The sequence below is a fragment of the Hemicordylus capensis genome, chromosome 1 (assembly GCF_027244095.1).
Source record: "Hemicordylus capensis ecotype Gifberg chromosome 1, rHemCap1.1.pri, whole genome shotgun sequence".
Classification (NCBI taxonomy): domain Eukaryota; kingdom Metazoa; phylum Chordata; class Lepidosauria; order Squamata; family Cordylidae; genus Hemicordylus; species Hemicordylus capensis.
The window spans coordinates 202,627,945-202,649,988 of NC_069657.1; the positions used below are offsets into that span (position 1 = coordinate 202,627,945).

Here is a 22,044-nt window from a genome sequence, read left to right on the forward strand (position 1 = left end):
AGCATCACAGACCCCTTGATCTGGACTGGGACAATGTCATGGGGGAGAGGGGCTTTAACCCTTTGCCCATGCTACGGTCCCAGTCTAGATCAGCCTTTTCGGCAACTGTTATTTGGTCCAAGGGGGAAACTCCAGTGGCAATGGACCAACAGTAGCTTCCCTAGATTGGCCAATAGTCCCGGCTATAAGTGAGAACGAATATTTCAGAATGCTGAAGCATGCCTAAGGTCTGGTCTATGTATCCTGCAGAGTGAGCTGGTAGAATCTTCAGATGATGATTGGACTTGACCACTTCCAACCAAAGGTGGGTGATGCTATTTTCTAGGAATCATCCTTTGGGTGAGGGGAGCCCTGTAAACAGCTAGCTCTCTCTCTCTTGCTCGCACGCGTGCACGCATGCTCTCTCTCTCCCCCTCGCGCTCTCTCTCTCTCTCTCTCTCTCTCTCTCACACACACACACACACACACACACACACACACACACACACACACACCTGCTTTGCCAATATTCTACTTACAGGAATTTTTCTTTTTTCTTTTGCAGAGGATCATTAAATATCTATATTTTAATCTTTTAAACATGGCACCTTTTAAAGTGGCAATTCTCTTATCTAAGAATCTCTTCTTTTTCGGTTGTGAGCCTTTTTGGGACAGTGAACCATCTTAATCTTTCCCCCCCATGTGAACCACTTTGGGAATTTTTTTTGTTGAAAAGTAGAATATAAAAATTTGTAATAATAAATAAAAACTAGCTTAACCCATGTGCTAGTACTTGATTGCTCCCCTCACCCCCTGCCACAGCCCCCCTCTTCTCAGAGATCTCTCCACCCTCACCTGAGCCGCACTCCTGCTCCTCCTCCTCCATCCCATTGCTTCCACCCCCCTCAACCCTCTTTGTTGCAGCTACAGCATTGCTGGCACCTATTGGAAAAGCTGCAGCCCCCTATTCCCAGAGACTTCCCCACCCTCACCTGAGCCCAGCTCCTGCTCCTCCCCATAGGAGCAGCAGCAGCGGTTGACCAGTCCCTTCCTCACTACCGCCAGGAACGCTTGTTCCCCTCAGGCCGCTGACAGGTCTGGGCCCGTCCCTTGCCTTCCTTCCTGCCTCCCTCCCTCCGCCAATGGCCTCAGTAGCCCCAAACAGCAGCAGTGGTTGACTGGGCCCTTCCTTGCTGCCAATAGGCACCACCATGGCCACTCATTCCCATCAGGCCTCTGACAGGCTTGGGCCCTTCCCTTGCCCTTCCTTCTTTCTTTCTTCCCTTCCATTTTTTTCTCACTTTTTCTCACTCCACCACCCACTATTCCCCTCTCTCCCTTCCTGAGTTAACAGATCTTGTTCATCTTGTTTCCTCATCTAATTCACACAACAGCAGCCTCCTTCTCCTGAAGGGGCTCTTTCCTCCCTCATGACCGCTCTCTTCGCAGACCCCTGCCCACTATCATAGATAGATAGATAGATAGATATTCCTCTCCTCTACAATCCAAAACATCTTCTGACCAGTAACAGTGGCAGTACTTTCCCCAGTAACAGGGAAAAATTGGTAGTGGTAGACAAGCTGTGTTTCAGAGGAGATTGTTCACTATTACTGTTAAGCTTCCAAGGGACTCCAGGGTTATCTGGAACACAGTTTGGAAACCACTGGCATAGATCAATTGATGGAGCTAATAGTACTCTCTGTTCTTCTGAATTGAGTGGCTCCTAAGGGGACCAGTCAGCAATATGCTGCCTTTGTTAAAGGGACATGGGAATGAGGCTGTACCTCAGGGGTAGAGAATCTGCCTTGCATACAGAAGATCCCATGTTCAATCCCTGGCATCTTCAGGGTGGATTGGGAAAGACTCCAGCCTGAAACCTTGCACAGCTGATGCCAGTCAGTAGACAATACTGAGCTAGATGGACCAATGGTCTGACTTGGCATAAAGCAGCTTCCTATGTTTAGGGCTCACCTGGATTTAATCCCCCAACCTAGAATTCTTTCTGCTTTTTAAATTCCTTTAATTGCATTGTCCTTAAGGTATTGGGCAACTAGAAATAAAATCAAGTTTTCTTACTATTTAAGGATAAAGAGCTAGAGACTAAATTGTTTTCTGCCCATTTAAGCCTGCATGGAGATTTTGAGAGCATCTAGAAATAAATTGGTTCTAAATGCATACAATGTGAGCAGACTTGAGTGAAACAAAATCCAAATTTCAGGAACAAAACACAAAATTCAGATTCAAAAAGCAATTTTTATTTTGCAATGTGAAAAATTATGTTTGAAGTTCAAAAATCAATTTTTGAGAGATAAGATTCAAGTTTTAAGCCATAAGCTCTGATAGTAGTGAAAAAGTCATAATTCAAAAATAAATGTGGCCAAGAGTGGAGATTGAGAGTCTGGCACTTATTGCAACTGAAAATGGTTTGGAAAAGACGGGTGAGCTTCAAGTATATAATCAGCTAATTTCCTGCAAAAAGACAAAACAAACACCTGTTGGTTGGTTGGTTGATTGATTAAGTACCATCAAGCCGGTGTCGACTCTTAGCGAACACATAGATAGAATCTCTCCAGAATGATATGTCTTCAACTTGGCCTTTAAGGTCTCTCAGTGGTGCATTCATTGCTGTCATAATCGAGTCCATCTACCTTGCTGCTGGTCTTCCTCTTCTTCTCTTGCCTTCAACTTTCCCCAGCATTATGGACTTTTCAAGGGAGCTGGACCTTTGCATAATATGTCTGAAGTATGATAGTTTGAGCACGGTCATTTGTGCCTCAAGTGAAAATTCTGGATTGATTTGTTCTATGATCCATTTGTTTGTTTTCCTGGCTGTCCATGGTATCCTCAAAAGTCTTCTCAAGCACCAAAGTTCAAAAGCATCAATGCTTTTTCTATCTTGCTTCTTCAAAGTCCAGCTTTCACATCCATAGAGTGTCACGGGGAAAAACCATTGTCCCAACAACTCTAATCTTTGTAGGTGTGGACACGTCATGGCATCTAAATATCCTTTCCAAGGCTTTCATTGCAACTCTGCCAAGTGCTAGTCTGTGGCGTATTTCTTGACTGCTGGATCATTTACTATTGACAGTCAATCCTAAAAGGCAGAAGCTTATCCACCACTTCAGTGTCTTCATTGTCAATTCTGAGGCTGGTTGCTGTACCCATTGTCATTAGTTTAGTCTTCTTTACATTTAGTTGTAGTCCCATTTTTTCTCTGTGCTCCTTGACTTTCATCACTAGAGCTTGCAGATAATCCACATCCACAGCTATCAAAGTGGTGTCATCAGCATGGCGCAGGTTATTGCTGTTCCTTTCTCCAACTGTAAAAGCACGCTCATCTTCTTCCAATCCAGCTTCTCTCAGTATATGTTTGGCATATAAATTGAATAAAGAGGGAGAAAGTATAAAGCCTTGTCTTACTCCTTTGCCAATCTGGAACAAGTCTGTTTCACCATGTTCTGTCTGGACTGTAGCTTCCTGTCCTGTGTATAGGTTTCTCATGAGAACAATGAGATGTTCTGGGATGCCCATTTTCCTAAGGATATTCCACATCTTGACATGGTCGATGCAATCATAGGCTTTTCTGAGGTCAATAAAGCACATATTGACTTCTTTTTGGTATTCTTTGGCTTTCTCAATTATCCAGCATGCATCAGCAATGATGTCTCTTGTTCCTTGACCTTTTCTGAAATCAGCTTGAACATCCAGCATTTCCCTTTCCACGTAGGGCTCTAATCTGCTTGGATGATCCTGAGCATTATTTTGCTAGCATGTGAAATTAAGGATATTGTGCAATGGTTTGCACAATCTGTTAAGTCTCCTTTCTTTGGGTACGTAGACTGACCTCTTCCAATCGTTGGCCACTGTGTTGTTCTCCAGATTTGCTGGCATAGTTTGGTTAGAGCCTTGACTGATTCTTCTTCTGTTGCCTGTCATATTTCTGTAGCTATTCCATCAATTCCTGTAGCCTTCCAACTTGGTAATGACCAGAGTGCTGATCTAACACCATCTTCCTATACTAGAGTTCTTGCAAGTAGGGAATATCTTCTAGTGTATCTTGGATGTTGATGCCCCTGCTGTACAGATTTTCAGTATACTCCTTCCATCTCTGTTTGATCTTCTCTGAGTCAGTTACTATCTGTCCTTTGGCATCCCTTAACATACCAATTCAAGGTCGGAACTTCCCTCTGAGTTCAGAGATCTTTTGGAAAACTTGCTTTGTTTTTCAATGTCTATTTCCATCCTTAAGGTTTTTACAGATGTCATTGTAGTACTGTTCCTTGTCTCTTCTAACAGCTTTCTGAAATTCCCTATTAAGTTCCTTCCTGAGGTCTTTATCTTTCTTGACTTTGGCTTCTCTCCTCTTCTTGGCAATTTCCACCATCTGTTCTAACATCCATTTTGTTTTCTTCTGTTTCTTGCTCTTTGGTAGTCTCTTTTCACATTTGTCCTTAACAACTTTTTTATTTCATTCCACAGTTCCTCTGGTTCCCTAGCAATGAGGTTCAGAACTTCAAAGGGTTCCTGATGTTCTCCTTGAAAATGATGGGTACATTCTCAAGGCCATATCATGGAAGCTGGATAGCTTTGTTTTTCCACTTTAGCTTGACTTGGAACTTGCACATGAGCAGTTCATGATCTGTTCCACAATTCCCCACCACCACCCCGCCTGCCATCTGGCCATGCCTTTGCTGTTATAACTGTGCTCTTCCACCTCCTTGCACCAATAATGTAATCACTTTGATTTCTGTGTACTCTGTCTGGTGATGTCCACGTGTATAAGCTTTGGTTGTTTGAAGAATGTGTTAGCAATGAAGAAATTATTGACTTGGCAGAAACTAATAAGTCATTCTCCTGCTTTGTTTCTCTTTCCTAGGCCATATAGGCTGACTGTTTTCCTCCTTACCTTTTCCAACTTTGACATTCCAGTCTCCAACCAGCAGCATCACATCTTGCTTGCATGTTCTGTCAATTTCAGATTGAACTTGAGCATAAAACTCAACAACTTCCTCTTCTTCTGCATCAGTCATTGGGGCATAGACTTTGGCATTCCTTTGACATGTTAAAGGGTTGCCCACGAAATCTAATTGATATTAGTTGATCACTGACCACATTGTACCCAAGTACTGTCATTGCTATATTCTTCCTATGAAAGCAACACCGTTCCTTCTTTGGTTTTCATGTCCGGAGTAGTACGTAAACGGTATGATTTTCTGACTGAAAGTGTCCTATTCCAGTCCATTTTAATTCACTGATGCCCAAGATGTCAATCTGTAGTTGATTCATTTCATCTTTCACTGTGTCAAGCTTGCTGCTTACATTCCATGTTCCCATTGTAATTCTGTCTTTTCAGCTTCAGATTTTCTTTTCCTATACAGCAACATCAGCTGCTAGACATCCAAAAGGCTTTAGTCTAACTGCATAATAAACAGCATCGGTACTCAAAGATCCTCAGCTCTTCCTCAGTAGCATGTTGAGTACCATCCAACATGAGGGGCCCATCATCTGGCACTACATTGACAATCATTCCATCTTATCCATGTGGTTTTCTTGATAAAATACAGGAGTGGTTTACCATTCCCTTCTCCCACGCAGTATGAAATGATGCCTTTGTTGTTGTCACTGAAGTGATCGTCTGCCTCCAGCACCTTCCTATATCGCTGCTGCCCAATATAGGTGCCTGCTTGCTTTAGCTGGGCAGCTGGGATGACCTTCACACTATGGGTGACCCTACTGGGAGTATACATCCCAGTGTACTTTGCTCATCCTTCCCAGGAACACACACACACCACCACAATGAGGCAGCATAGTAGGACTTGGGTTTGCAACACCTGTTGCAAACATCATAACACATAATATAAGTGCCTGTTTAATTTATGGTATTTTGCTTTTTGGTTTCCTAATTGTCACAGTTCAGTTGCTTCTGCTGGCTTTGCATGAATGTTCTCCAATTTTATATTAACCTCTTTGTGGTTGCTTGTGAATTAAATTCAGATTTTTGACATGATTTCTATCAAATACGTTTTGGTTACATTTGACACACCTCCATTTCTTGCAGTTATTCCACTAATTCACTCTGATCCAGCAAGGAATATGTGTTAATTGAAGAATATGTTTGCATGAGCAGCTGATGCAGATATGGATATATGGATGTAGACCACAATATTCATTTGGCCCTCACTGAACTTCCAGGATCTGTCTTTTGATGAAGATGGGGATGGGTTACTAGTTATCACATGTAACTAAAATTGATTGAGACACATATAATTGTCTATTCAGAGAATTCACAAGATTTGAGAAGAAGGGGCTGTGCTACATCTACACAATTTGCAACCCAGCAAGCCAAATGCAATCCACCAGTCATGTATGGTGGCCCATTATGCATGGCTGAAAGATAGGGTTAGCAGCTCTGATTGAAGCTGTGACTGGAGATTTGTCCTCCCCACCCATTTCCCCCAATATTTGTCACAATATCAAGCCTTTAAGATCTCCAGGATTGCTTTCAACAGTTATTTGGAGATGGTTGTCAATTCCTGAAGACTCCATATCAATCCTTGAGGATTGGCAACCCCAACAGCAGGCTGTAACCTTCAGCATGGTGGGTTACATGTGCAGACCTAAACACTACGACGCAATAGAACTGTATACCCACTATCTCACATGCACTTTGCAAAAATTCCAAATATTACCTGTTAAGTGCTAAAAAGGTATCCAAGATCAGCCAGTATAACACTTAAAGAGCCAGATAAGTATTGGCTTGCCAACAATTGAATCAACAGCAGGAAATTCACCTACCGCTCTCCGGGTGAAGAATGTCACCTAAATGCCACAAGCAAAGAGTTTCATGGTCCATGAAACCATTAGCATCTCTGCAGACCTGATCCTGCAAAAGGTATACTAGATCAACAAGCAGAGTTACTCACCCTCCAGGACTAGGCATCAATCTCCAGCTAGAGATTTTAATTGCTTGTGGAAAATATTGGAAAGGATATTGGGTGTGTGTGCAGAAATCTTCAGGAATACCTTCAATCAGAATTGGCAACCCTATCAACAACTTAAGGAAAAAATGTAAGTAGTAGTATATTTTCTTCTAGTTGGGAGATAATTGATCGATGAGTTTACTGTACTTCACAAAATGCCATGTTTATAACAACAAAATTATAAACATCCCACTACTGATTTCAGATACTGGTTCAAAACCTACATGACCTCCTGCCCAGATTGAAATGAAAAGGAAACAAAGAGCTGCAGATCATCTGTACTGAGATGATGATCATCCTCATCCAGTGGTATCATGTAGATGTCAGACAGAATGGAGGACACAATGGAACCATTTGGGACATCATAGGCCAAAGACCAAGGTGTAGAGTAGAAGTGCCATAATACTTCATATAAGTTATCCCATTGGAAGAACTGGGAAAACCATGCCTTCCAGCCCCATCCCAGCTAGGCAGTCCAGGAGGATACCATGAGGGGCAAAAGTACTGAAAGCCACTGAGAGGTGTTAACAGAACTGGACACACTGAGCCCTTGCTAAGTATTCAGCCTAAATCAAAAACCAGGGCAACCAAGGCCATCTCAGTCCTGAAATCATGCTGGAAACCAAAATGAAATTGTCTGATCTAGAAAAAATACATCTTGTCCAGAAATACCTGAGTTCGGCTACCAAAACATGCTCAACATCTTGTCCAAAAATTGAATACTGAAAATTAGGCAGAAATTCTAAAATATAGTGAACTCCAATGATAATTTTTTCAGCTCAGATGTCAGCTCAGAAGCCTTGAAATATCCCCTATGTACCCTCACATTTAATACTCTTGTTATCCATTTAATGGCCAACATTCCACGCAGCAGAACATCAGTGTTAGGGACCTGCTTGGGCTGCTGCGCAATGGGAAAGGCAGCCCTGACCATGTTGCCCAATAGGGCAGCTGCAGAACAACTTAAAACAGTGTCTGGGTAGCTGTACAGTGTTACTTCCATTGTTTCCAATGTTCTGCTGCATGCCTAGAATGTTGGCCAATCAGCCCACCATTGACTGCCTAAAATTAGAATGAGCAGTCTGGAAAATCAAGGATAACATAGGAAGCTGCCATATACCGAGTCAGACCATTGGTCTATCTAGCTCAGTATTGTCTTTACAGACTGGCAGCGGCTTTTCCAAGGTTGCAGGCAGGAATCTCTCTCAGCCCTATCTTGGAGAAGCCAGGGAGGTAACTTGAAACCTTCTGCTCTTCCAAGAGTGGCTCCATCCCCTCAGAGGGAATATCTTATAGTGCTCACACTTCTAGTCTCCCATGTATATGCAACCATGGTGGACCCTGCTTAGCTAAAGGGACAAGACATGCATACATGGTTGGCCTCAAACCTACAAGAATTCTGCCCACATCTTCAGACTGCATGAGCTGCTAAAGCACACCCCATGGTAATACTTCTGCATTCAAAGTGGAGTCAATGTCCTTCCCACTTAAGTAAATATTTTCTAACTATAACATAAAGGTAGCTTCTTAACACATAATGGGAAAGACCTTCCATGCCTTCTGGTCCACATGTACACAATTTGTCTCATATATCAGATGGCTAGTATGTACAAATAATGACTCACATGGGCACTGATCTGCTATTACCTCCTTAAAACGTTATATATTTTTCTAGAGCACCATCTTGCATGAACAGTTATTTGCTCTGACAACATATGAACAGGTTTGCAGCTGGCTGCAAAGCAAAGTTTTACATTCTTTCCATAATTTCCTAGTATTAGAAACTCTTAAATAGTGTTTCAAAACAATGCCATTTTTGATCATTCTAAACCATGGGACAAAATCCCGTTTAGATTTAGCAAAATCATTACTGAATCCTAACTTTCAACTGTCCTTTAGCCAATATGGTCTTACATTATTTAAATAAGAGGCTGAGAGTCCATATTGCTGTTTGAGTTTCTTTACCATACACAACTAAGACTTTTTATTTTATTTTAATAAGACAATACATATTTTATTTTAATAAGACAATACATATTTAATAAGACAATAAATAGTAAGACTGATACATAAAAACATCGATTAACTGTCCTTCCAGATATGTAAATAATTAGATGGAGGAGAATGACTAAAATTATCTTGATTTGCGAACAGAATAAAATCTGACCATATCATTAAAAAATCATTAGAATTAGCTTGACCTGTTTGAAGGTGAATAATATGGGTCAATTTTTCAGATATGGCAATATGCCACACAGACTGATACCAAGATGTCAGAGACATGGTTTTATGCTTCCAGTATTATGCAATGGATAATCTAGCCGCAGTCAACATGAAAACTATAAGATCCTTAGACAATAATGCCAAATTAGCTCCCGAAAATACATTTAATAGAGCCAGCTCTGGTCTCATATCTAACTTTTGTTGTGTAATTTTACCCATTTCTAAAAACACCTCTGTCCAGAAGCAGAAAATACTGGGACAAGACCAGCATAAATGGAAGTATGTACCCCTATTACCACAGCCATTCCAACATAACAGGGGACAAACTCTTATTGGTGTGGGATAATCTAGAAAGGGTCAAATACCACCTATGAAAGAGCTTAACAAAATTCTCTCTAATTCGGGAAGAGCAGAACTAAGACTTTTTATGTATGCTGCTTTACAGCTCTATCAAGTATTGCTTGGGCAGTGTGGTAATTTCCATAGACTGGAGTGTAATGAAAAATGAATAACCAGAAAGAGTTCCTTCAAGAGCACTGACATAACCACAAGCCCAGTTCTAAGAAATGAAGCAGATGCATTAGCTTTTGGCTCCAATACTGACCTCAGAAATGTATTCTGGATTATTTTCAACTCCTTCCTATTACATAGGCCCCATTTCGCACAATCCTATACTAACAGAAGATGGGCTTTGTTTTTTAGAATTTTTTTTAGTTCAACTATGTTGTCTACAAAAATTACTATTTGGGATGTACAAGAGGCTTTAAATCAGATAGTCTTGAAATTCATATTTCTAACCTTACAGCTACGACTACATGTGCAATAGAATGAGATGGTAGAATAGACCATACCACTCAGGCCATAGGTGAGGAATACAACTTTTGAGTACTCCCCCTTAAAAAACAACGACTCCCTGCAAATAGAAAACTGGCAAATCAGGGAGAATGGTTCCAGCCCAGCTTCAACAATGGAACTATGTGGTGAGCCCCCTATAGGGAAAAATGCAGCTTGGAGGGGTCTTTTTGAAACAATGGGAAGAAAAATAAAAAAGATTAAGCTACCACCACTCCCCTTTAATTTCCCTGTTCCAAATTGCCCCTTCCTGCCAAAGGTGCTTTGCTTAGCAATAGTAGTTGCCAGGGGTTCATTGCACACATTTGCGTGTAACTTTGAAATTAGTCCCTGTGTCATATGCATTTAGAGTGAACCTTCTCTTTCCATGAGAGGAAAACAGTAGAGATGGTATACTGGACAAATGTTAAGATTGTTTTTCAAAGCCTCTGTATATATTATGTAACCCATGGTGCACTCATGTTATCCAAGATTCTTCAAAACAACTGAAATTTAACAGCATTTAATTCTCTTTTGTCCATGGGGCTATTTTTCTGTGGAATGGTATAATCAGAATGGGTCCTTCTCAACATGAATGTGGAGAGGGGAAGATCTGCACTGAGGAAATAAGAGGCAGTATGAGTAGCTGCAGATTACTGGCTGCTGATAGGCAGTATGTGTTTTTGCATGTTATTGGCTGTTTTAGCTGCCTTATCGTAAGAATTCTCAAGAAGAGGGAAAGTGAGGTATTTAAGGAGCAGCCATTTTGGGTGTCTTCAGCTGGAACTTGGATAGGGCAGTCAATGCAGCCACCTCTCCTCCCTGTTTTTATGCTTTGTCCTGAGCTCTGCTGGTCACCCTTTTTGGAGGCCATGAGGGAATTTTGCCTACCACCCTGATTGGTCCTTGGGTGGAAGGATTTTTGCCTTTATCAGGTCATATCTGTTCAATTATTTGACTTTTATATGTTTTGTCACAACTTTGGTGGGATCGAATGGATGGCAGAAGAATGCAGGGCTGTTCAGATGGTGAGAGCAGTCAGGCATGTCATTTAAAGTGGGGCTCAGGTTCATACAAGGCTTGGCTGTGGGCTGTGGGGTGGGGATCTTCAGTTTAATGCTTGGGGCTTGGAGAACTGAGGAAAAACTCAGCTGGGCTTGACCTCGGCCTCATCTATTTTGCTGTCCTGGGGACTGCATGGCCTGCAGCTTAGTCAACAGCCAGTCAGATTGCAATTCCTGCCTGTTCCCACTCTGGTGGGGATTTCAGGTAATTCTAGGGTCTTCCATCCAGCTACCACTATGAAGCCTTGTTGTTATCGTTGCACAGTTATGTATGTTGTGGTCAGGCGCACCTTTTTACCCGTAGTTGTGTTTGATGCCTCTTCAAATGTTCTTTTGAACAAGTTCAGAGTACTTCTGATTTTAAAAATTCCAAACAACTCTCTACCATATTTTAATTTTGTTATGATGTACGAGTGTATGAATTTTTCCTAACAGGGTTAGTAAAGTTAGATTTATTGTGTTGCAAACTGAACCCTGAAAACATTTCTTCAACTGAATGCTGAATTACTGAATACTGAATTATATATTGCACATATATTAGAGGTCAGAACCTATATTATTAACATTCCAGAGGCAGGGGAGACTAAACTCTAAGCAGTCAGGATGCTTGAAGCCATGGAACTTAAGAACATCTCTACCTGCTTTCCTGAATCTCATCCTGAAAATGAAGCCTTTAATGCTGATGCATCTGTTTTAAATTCAGGGCAAGATATCTAGTGTCTATGATGTGTGCCTGATTTCTGTAAGATATCTCATGCTTATTGCATCATTCACATTTGCAGATGCTCAGCAGACCATGCTGCTCACAGGTATCATTCTTGTGCTAAATTTCTCTCCTAACTACTACTCAGCTTTGGAGTTCTATGTATTTCATTAGCTATTTGTATCAGCTTTGCATACTGGGAACCTACCTGCTAATGCAAGTCCTGCATGCAAAGCTGACTGGGGAACAAAATGGGAAGCCACTTCAGGACTGTTTCAAATTTCTTGTTTTAGCTATCAAAAACTTACTTCAGGGATAATTTTCTGTGAGTGCCATCTGAGGGAAACTTTGCAAAATGTGTGAAGGGTAACTAAGGGCAATTCCAAAACAGCACTTCAGGATCCACCCATGCTAATGTGAAAAATCCACCAATGAGAATATGAAAGCTCTACAGGATGTTGGAAATACTGTAGGTTTTGGAGACTCTGTGACTTGAGCAGAATAGCTTATATGTATTATTTGGTACTTTCTAAGGCAGAGGGATGGGATTAACATAGGGAAATTGCAAACAGAAGCGGCATTTCATTTGGTAATCTCCTGAATAGTGATGGCACATGACATTTTGCTCTCGGAAGCACCAAATGGCACCCCTCCCTCATCCTCTTTTTCCCTAATTCAGTCACACCCCAATATCTGCCTTTTCTCCCCATTACTAATAGAAAATGATGAGAAAAAGCACCATGGTGCCATTTCGCCTTCTAACCTCTTCCAGCCATCCATGGGGAGGGTTTGGGGTGAGCTGCCATGCTGTCCCTCTTACAATGCCTGCTGCCGGAAGCAGTTCATTTCACCGGCTTCATGGCAGGGCTGACCCTGCCCCAGAATAAAAAGAATGACTGACTTTATTGCAAGATGCTTGTGAAATGGGACATGCTTACACAGCTCCACAATGTCACTTTTAAAAGGTCATTTTCCTAACTGTAAAAGCTCTTCAAGCTCCTGACAAAACTATTTTATAATGGAAAAAGCACAGACCTTTTAGCTTTAGTGGCACTGCGAAACACCTCTGTAATTAAATTGAAATAACCTTGAGCACTAAGATTACAATATAATACACATCTAATATTCTGAAAAGTAAAAGTAAAGCCCTCAAATATCTTTCCTAAAAAGTCAACTACTCAAAGATAGGCAATGACAAAGAGAAATGTAATATTTTTATTTGAAATCCTCCCCCCAATCTCATAATTTGCTCCTTTGCATATTTGCATGTAAATTACTGTTCTGGAATTTGAGTTCTGTAAATAGAGTAAATAAAGCAATTAAGAGTGATCAAAAATGTATCTAAAATGGCGTGGACAACATTAGTGATTTGCGTCTTTTATGAAAGAAAGTTAACTCTGTACAGTGGATTTGATATACAAGTTCCAGGTTCTCTGTTAGAGCTCGCTATGACCTTTATTACAGTATGACAAAGAGCAGTGCTTTGGCAAGCAATCAAGAACGTACGGATGCATTCACATGAATCTTGCAATGCCCTCCAGTGGATGATCCAGATTAATCATAGAGCAGGAAGGGCAGCAACAGCTTTCACAGAACACCTCCATGATGGTCAGCATAATTCTAACCTTAAAGGTACAGATTTTTCATTAAAACACCCACAGAGTATTCTTAGAGGTGATTATTATAACACAGTTATTTTTCATAAGAGCACACTCTCCTTAATACTATGCAAAAACAAAAGCATAGTGAAATGGAAGACAAAACCAGTTTTAAAATAGACAGGATTTCTGATGGTAGTCAGATGTATGTGATGGGACAACTGCAAAGAAAGATCCTTTGACGAAACATTTCTGATTTTATATATAAAACAAGAAAACTAGTGAAAGTTAAGCACATTTAAATCCCATTAATTTAAAATGGGATTGATTAATTTCAGTCTATGAAATTAATTGACATTTAGACTGTTTAATGAGTCAGGAAAATTCATTGAATTAAATAGAACTTCTGTGCTTAACTTTGGTTGCATTGTATTTATGAATTATTATATGCATTAAGGCCACTACATTTTTAGTTGACTTATATATTTTAGGATTTGTCCAAGAAGGCTCTGGCCAGTTTACAAAATATAACAGCAACAAAAACGAAACACTAATATTCATCAACCTATAAACAAAAATAAAAGATATGTGAAAACAGCATGAAACATCTGAGAACAACAACAAAAGGCTGAGCACAAGGCAATACAATCATTTTAAAAAACTTCTCATTGGCCTTCAAGGGTTTAGTGGAATAGAATTGCCCCTGTGATGTAATAGAGCCAGTCCTGCAAGCTTTCCTAGAAAAAGAATTTGCCTTTACTGAGAAGACTGCTTCTTGTCCCGACTAATGTAATTTCAGCAAAATACGTGATTCTAAGCAAGGCCTTCTCTGAAGATGTTGGTGTTTATGGAGGTTCATATGGGAGAAGATGCTCTCCAAGGTAAGCTAAGCTCCAAAGGTGTAGGGTATTAATGGTCAAAACCAGCTGCAAGGCTTTTCCCCCACTGGAGACCTCAGCCAGAGAAGGGGAGGGTTACAAGGCACCTGGGACCTCCCTGGAGTTTGTCCCATCCCTGCTTTCACAGGAGCCTCTGGGAATGGCTCCCATCACATCCCTGTGTATATAACTAGCACTGTCAGCAAACCTCAGGCACGTATTCTGTCGGATCATTGGGCTTCTTCCTCTGCGGCTAGCAGAGGAGTGTGTTAACTGGGACCCTACCTGTTATAGGGGGTGGAGGCACAGGTAGGGGCTGGCATCCCGACACAGGTATTATGAATTTTTCTTGGAAAGAAAATGGGGATATTGTGGATTTCTTTCAGCAGCAATGCTATATGCTCCTATTGGCTCACTCACACTAACAAGCGGGCTCCTAAATTAACAGCATTATTTAGATAGTCACTATTTAATTATTCAAATGCATCACCATTTAGAGCATGTTGCAGTAGTCCAGCCTGGAGATTACCAAAACATATCAGGCAGGGGCCAGGTCACCCTTTGCAAAGAGGACTGCAGCTGGTTCATGTACCTGAACTGGTAAAAGCACTCCTGTCCACAGTGCCACCCGGTACTACAAAAGTAAGGCTAAGTTCAAGAACATCTCCACCACACAGTGCAACCCCTCCAGAGGAACCTCCAGCTCCTAGATCAATCAGACCATTTGCCAATATCTTTTCTGAACAGAGCTCCCGTTTATCCATCCTCACTCACCAACTTCATCATTGTTGCCTGTCAACTACTTAAGGCCTCTTTTGCCCTACCTTGCTCTGCTGAAAAGTATAAGTAAAAATGAGCATCATCAGCATAATGAAGGTACCTCATGTCAAATATCCTGATGTCTTCTCTGTGTGCCAATAGTTCTTGACACTACATAAAGCTATTGTCAGCTGTATTGTCCTCAGTTTTATCAATGTTCTCTTCAATATTACTATATCAATAATCAGTATCATTGCCTATGATTATTGCTTAGCATTCATATTTAAGGAAAATACATGTTGATAACAGAAGAACGTAAGAAGAGCCCTGCTGGATCTGACCAAAGGTCTATCTATTCCAGCATCCTGTTTCCCAGGTGGTCAAACACACATTGCAGGAAGCCCAGAAGTGGGGCATGTAGGGAAATAGCCCTCTTCCTAATAATTGGTATTCAGAGATATACTGCCTCTGAATCTAGATGTAACATAAACCATCATGATTAGTAGCTATGGACAGAATTGTCCTCCATACATTTGTAAGTTGCTTCTAAAGCCATCTAGGTTAGTGACCAACACCATATTTTGTGGCAGTTAATTCCACAAATGAATTATGCATTGTGTAAAGAAGTACTTCCTTCTGTCTGTTCCGAACCTCCTCCCAATCAGTTTCATTGACCATTCCAGGTCAATGGTTGGGGAGGTTAGCTAAGGAGTTGTGAGATGAGATCAACAGGGCATGCAAATTAACGCAAGAGGCCTTGGTAGCATATGAATGGAAGACTTGATGTGTGAGCACTGTAAGATATTCCCCTTAGGGGATGGAGCTGCTCTGGGAAGAGCAGAAGGTTCCAAGTTCACTCCCTGGCATCTCCAAGATAGGGCTGAGAGAGATTCCTGCCTACAACCTTGGAGAAGCCACTACCAGTCTGTGAAGACAGTACTGAGCTAGATGGACCAATGGTCTGACTTGGTATATGGCAGCTTCCTATGTTCCTAGATAGTCAGTCCTCATGCAGGTAATTAGAGGTCTGGCCAATTACTCCTTGGAACAGGCTAACACCTGATTCATGGTTATCCAAGTGCCTTGGAAGCTGCTATGGTGTAATTGCTTCCCATGTATTCTGGCGAGCAGCCTGACTCCTCACTGGGTAAGAACCCTCTCCAGACATCTAGGTGAAGGGCACTTTTGTTTCTGTTTCATGTGTTTGTTCACATGATTAAAGGAGCATTTAACCATGCGATTTGCCACCTGCAGTCTGAAGACCAGATTTATCACACCATCTGCTCTTGGTGTAGAACAGGCCTAATTATGTCATACTATTTTCCTATGCGTGTACTTCACAGCATCACTTCAAAATTTAATTCCATGTCGTGTTGCATTGTAATCAGATTTCTTATATGTAATGCACCAATATGAATATTTGATATACATGTCTATGTATATATGATATACAGGTATGTTACATACACTTCTTTAGAACTCCTTCCAAAAATGCTTTTTATTCCCTGCCAGTACTTTAGTAGTACGCATCAAGATCTTCCTTAACTAATCATATCATTGTTGTAAGCTGCCCAGAGACAGAAGTTTTAGGTGGCATACAAATTTGATAAATACAAGTGCTATACTCATCAGTTCTAAATACTAAACTGCAATAACATGATTATTTCAACACGTCCAGTACACAAGTAAAAATTCTAACATTTCTACATCCAGGTAATTTGTAGGCAATGGTAATGATTTGTTTTGCACAACACTGAACAACATGATTGAAAATAAAACATGGCTGTGATCCACAGATGGCAATACTGTATGTATAGGCTAAAAATGTCTACGCTACTAAATGCCTCCCATGTATAACAAGTGATTTGCACCAAAACCAAATGTGTACACAAATCTGGATCTCTGTGTTCTGGCTAGGTTAACTAATGGCACTGCCCGTAAAACAGGAGTTAGACACATTTCTTTGTTTACCATAGACTAATTGATGACTTATCTCCTTTCCTTTTCCACAAGAATTATAACAATAGTATATAAGCAACAGTACATTTTGGACAGTACCCACTGCAAAATTTCATTTGTTACATTTGGGATTCTAAAAGCTGATCCTCACACCACCCCCAACACTCCCAGTATATTGGACCATGGCATGGAATGTGGAGCTGTTCCCACTCCCCTCTCCATAGCCGCTGTACCAATGGCCAAGTGTGTACTGCCTCATTACATTGATGGGTGAAGCTGGGGAGTCAGAGAAGAACGGGAAGGAGGGAATACTTTACCATCTTTCCTCAAGAGGCCTGAAAGCCGGTGCTTGTTGACCTGCTTCAGAATGAACTTTGAAGCTGGTTCCTACTCATTTTGTCTTAGGATCAATTTACACGGCCAGTGAACACATAGTGGTAGCCACAGGAAAACCTCTTGATGGTCTTATACATACGTAACTGCTTCATGCCTCTGTTCAACCCCATGACCAGTGGCAGTTACCAACATTTGCAGGATTAAGGTTTATGCATGCCACCACAAGCATAATTTTGCAAACACTTGCCAACTCATGCTGAGCATTAAATCTTTCTTGCATGTGGAAGCAAGGGCATAAAGCCAGCTAGCCACAGGCAAGGAATCAACAACCCACAGCATTTTTAAAGTCACTTGTCATATTTTAGACAGCTTGAAGCGGATTGTAGGGAGGTGCCCGAATCATTTCGGTGCCGCTTTGGAAAAGTGCCGAAACAATTTGGGCTTCTGCAGCCGAAGTGTTTCGGCATGGGATGAGGGGTACCTTTAAACGGAGGCAGCAGGCCTTAGCTGCTCCTCTGGAGAGTTGCTGCTACCCCCCGCCATCCCATCCCATCCCATCCCATCCCATCCCATCCCATCCCATCCCATCCCCCTGTGCAATGTTGGCATGCAAATGGCATTGACACATGGCTGACACAATTTGCGTGCCGGTGCTACTCGGGGGGCTACTGGGAGCAGCATCCCATTGGTGCAGTGTGGCTTTTGAAAGAGGGCAGCAGCATGTTGGCTACTTTTAAGTTAAGTTTTAAGCACAACTGTGCCATGAAGGGGGAATGGGGGGGCAGACCTGTCTGGCTCCTTTTAAAAGGTACCCCTCGCCATGCCCCCTGAGATGTGCACAAAGTATTTCATGCACACCCCTAGAGGATTGGTCCTTCATTATATTTGAAAAAGGTCAAATAGTTTATTGCTGGGTTTTGTGTGGCTCATTTCAATAAAGTGTTTGAACATCTCCCACACCTACGCGGAATTATTTTGATGAAACTTGCCTATGAATACACAATGTAGCCCAAGGACTGCACATCAACCATCCCATTCTGACTTCCATATCCAAACGATGGCATGATTAGTAATGTCTCCAGGCATTCATGTCTTACCTTAAGTTTAGCCAGGAGAAGTTCATGATCTTGCAGTAATTTTTTGGTCTCTTCTTGATTGCTGCCAATTTCCAATAAATTTGGTACTGATTCAGCCAGCTGGAGCTGCACCCAATTTCCACACTAAAATGCAAATATAAACAAACATTGTTCTGAATCCAGTTCCTCTCAATATTTGCACAGGGCATGCATGGTCTTGTTCAAGAGCATAAGCTAAAACATTTGTGTCTAGCAGAGGAGGTATTTTCATTCAGTCCAGAAAGAATGTGATCACATACAAGTTGTTATGAACCAGATTTTAAGAGAGGAAGTGTACAACCTTTCCTCTCTTGCTCTACATTTGTGTGAATCATTTATGTTGATAAGGTGATATTTCATGGTAAAGCTAAATAATTCCAGTTAAGATTAAAAAAAATACCTTTCCCTTGCTTAAATTGAGACTGATATTGGCATCACAGAAGCATCAATTATTTGTTTAGGCATTAATGCCTGAAGAACCCTTTCAAATAACCTACTCAAGACAAGTCTGGCCAATGTACTTTACAGAGTTACAATCAAACAAAAATTGAGTATGTAAGTAAATAAAAGAGATTTATATATCATTTGCCATGCGAAATATCTTTATAAAATTAAAAAATCTTATTTGTCCTACAGTGAACAAATATTTGGGGATGATTCTCCATTGAGTTTTAAAATATTTTCCTTAGCTTGAAGTAATTATACACTTCTCTACTAATCTCTAAGGCAATATAACAGCAGGTTTCTTGAAACGTTCTCTTATCTGCTCAGTAGGACCATGTGCAGAAATCAAAGCAGAAACGAACAGCACTGAGCAAGTCAGCGGCACAAAGCTATAAGCACAACCGTTAAGATCCATTAAGCTTACCTTAAGGATAGCTATGACGATTTGGCAGTCCCCAGCCTGAACAAAAACTGAACTAACTGTTGTTGTAGAAGGTGGGCCATCCGAACTGTCGTTGCTTGACATGGTGTTGTAGAAGTGGGCTTCATGCGAAAAGGCTGCCTCTCCGTAGCTGCGTGTGTCTGCTGGTCATTGCAGAAGGCAACTAACAGGGTTACTTGGCTTCATTCCGTCAAAGAGCTCAGCTAACACTGATTGCTCTGCCAGAAGGAAAGAACAGGAGTTTAAAAATAGACACCCCCATTGAGTTTATCATTCTTGAGAGAGAGAGAGGGAGAGAGAGATGTGACACACCCCCTGCTTTGGTAGCTTTAAACTGCCATTCCTATAAACATCAGTCTTACAAAATGACTTGAAACAGGCATTCTCCATTTGCTGGTAATGAAGTGCTACATACTAGGGGGAAACAAGTGGATTTCTCCAAGTTCATGTTGAACATCTATGAAACACTGTTCACTGTATGTCATGTCTTGGACCAAACAAGTGCGAAGCTTGAGGAGACCTGACAAGCTTCCTAGACCAACCTATTACATCAAAGCAACACTCTTCAAACTCTCCTCATTATTCCACATCATAAACATTGCAATCTGCAATAAACAAAACACAGGAGCAATGCAGATCCAACTTTAATATGATGCTTGCAAGATGAGAAATTAATTATTTTTCAAGCAAAACCATGATGAAAGAAATCCAAGCATGCTAAACATTTATTACCATTCTGAGAGACATTTTCTCATCAAGGATAAATTCAAGGGGGGCAACTTCCTTATACTTCAGACCATCTGTAATTATTTTTCAGTGCCATCTCTACCTCTGATTGCTCTGAGACATGACAAATAGTAAGGACATCCTCAAATGCTCTTAAAATACATTCACCATTTTTTGGCAATTTTAATCATGAACACTGCAGAGTTTTCTTATATCCAAGAATCTTGGAGAATTGCGAGCGCACGCACACACACAAACTCCTCCCACTCTACAGAAAATAGTGTCTTTACATTTGTAACAACAATGACTTTGTTGTTGATGATTATGTTGATGAACCTCAGTCAGGACTTCACTGCATAATGAGTAATTTCTGTGTTGCTTAAAAGACACTATGAGACACCTCTATCAATACGTTTCAAGAGGGTGTGGTACCCACCTCAGTTAGAATGAAGCACTGTACAAGGCAGAACATTTATTCAGTGCAAGGGAAATCACAGACAGTTTTAAATGGTGCCACAGGGTCAGGACACTAAATCTATTGCTAGAAACACAGAGCATGCCAGAAGCAGCCTGCGGTATTAGGCAGCAGCTGTTTGATTCCCAGCAACAGAACAGCTGAGAAAGTGAGGCTGGCGTTTAGGCCACAGGTCAACTCATGGATGACACCCTGTGCATCACAGAAACCATGTGCCCTGGAGATGACAAGCACCTGACAAAGCACTGCCTCTTTAAAATATGTGACAACTTTAATTATAAGAAGTAAACCTAGGCAGAAGTGTGGATTGGCTCAGCAATGCAGAACTATGTTTGAAATCCTGAATAGGAGTTTTGCCACTGATGTTCAACAACGCAGAAATCCAGACGTGCGTCTCAAACACTGCTGGCATAAAAGCTGCAAGCAAAACCATAGAAGAGCTGAAAACTATCATAGTTCTGCAGTTAAGGTGTGCATGCCCATTACTTGATTTTTCTGCACTGGATTCCTAAACATCCTGGTTCATGTCTGGCTCATGCACAAGTATCCATCATTTGATCAGGGATTGCCATTATTTGCATGGATCACCACTTAGTTGAAGACCATGGGCATAATTTTTTGTATCTCCTCACATGACCTCAGCCACAGTGGTTTTCAATTGAATCAGTCAACACATACATTCAGCTAATAATTTATAAAGTACAAAGAAAACAAGTGATGGAAATGCATGTACAAATTAGCCAGTGTACAAACTGACTCTGAAGAAAAGCATTGTGTTTGAGGCAATGTGATGCAAATTGGAAGTGCTATCTATGGAGTTATATCTATGTTTTTGCAGTTAAGTAAGGAACACCTGCATGCATAAGAGAAGCAGCCTAGCTTTAAAGATTCTTTCTCACACTGTAACAACTGCTGGCTTCCTGAAAGAAAAAATATGACTGGATACCACAATTGTTATATATGTTCTCCATATTTAAACTGGGGAAAAGTTATATATGTTCTCCATATTTAAATTGGTGAACATACTTAAGAGCATGAACTAAGATACTTGTACATCTGTGATGGGAATAATGGATGCTTGATTCTGGGCATCCAATGTGAAAATTTTCACTCCATGAATGGAAAGATTTCCCTTCCCATCCAGAGAAGTGCACTCATGGAAGGGCTGCTTCTGTGAGTGAAACTCTCCTCCCATTCATCTCAGAGGGATGCAACCCTCTGAACCATTAGTCCATGGCTGAAAACAAAACATGATGTAAGGATCAACTTAAAATATACAGAAGCAATAGGAGGATCTGAGAAGGTTCCTAACATCAAATCTCATGAGCAAGCATTTTGGCAAGTCAGTATATAAGCATAAGCTGGTCTCAGAAAAATATAGTTGTTAATTCTGCTAAAGAAATATGCAAGCCATAAGCCAAATATGAGGCAACAGCTTTTGAACTCAGTGTCATGGACATGCTGGAAGACGCCGCGGAGGAGCTGGAGGAGGGGACGGAGCTGACAGCAGAGGAGGGAGGGCAAGGACCAGA

The 22,044-nt window shown here is 41.1% G+C and overlaps 1 protein-coding gene and 1 long non-coding RNA gene across 10 annotated transcripts in view; one reads left to right on the top strand and one right to left on the bottom strand.

Moving 5' to 3' along the window:
• The window catches only part of CCDC141 (coiled-coil domain containing 141), a 219,678-nt gene that overhangs the window by 185,923 nt on the left and 11,711 nt on the right, over positions 1-22,044 (bottom strand). For 7 of the 8 annotated variants that reach the window (XM_053269076.1, XM_053269067.1, XM_053269057.1 and 4 more), the window contains exons 2-3: positions 19,294-19,529; positions 18,408-18,530 (exon numbers count right to left, since the gene is read on the bottom strand). In XM_053269076.1, coding sequence (XP_053125051.1) covers positions 18,408-18,530; positions 19,294-19,395 — 225 coding nt within the window. In that variant the 5' untranslated portion in view covers positions 19,396-19,529. Of the gene's footprint in view, positions 1-9,786; positions 10,017-18,407; positions 18,531-19,293; positions 19,530-22,044 lie in introns of those variants that run through there. The other variant, XM_053269085.1, reaches the window with a different exon arrangement.
• Positions 10,070-22,044, top strand: part of LOC128333582 (uncharacterized) — a 28,730-nt gene continuing 16,755 nt past the window's right edge. The window contains exons 1-3 of one of the 2 annotated variants that reach the window (XR_008310975.1): positions 10,070-11,886; positions 13,245-13,412; positions 14,178-14,259. This is a non-coding gene — a long non-coding RNA (uncharacterized LOC128333582). The remainder of the gene's footprint in view (positions 11,887-13,244; positions 13,413-14,177; positions 14,260-22,044) is intronic. The other variant, XR_008310977.1, reaches the window with a different exon arrangement.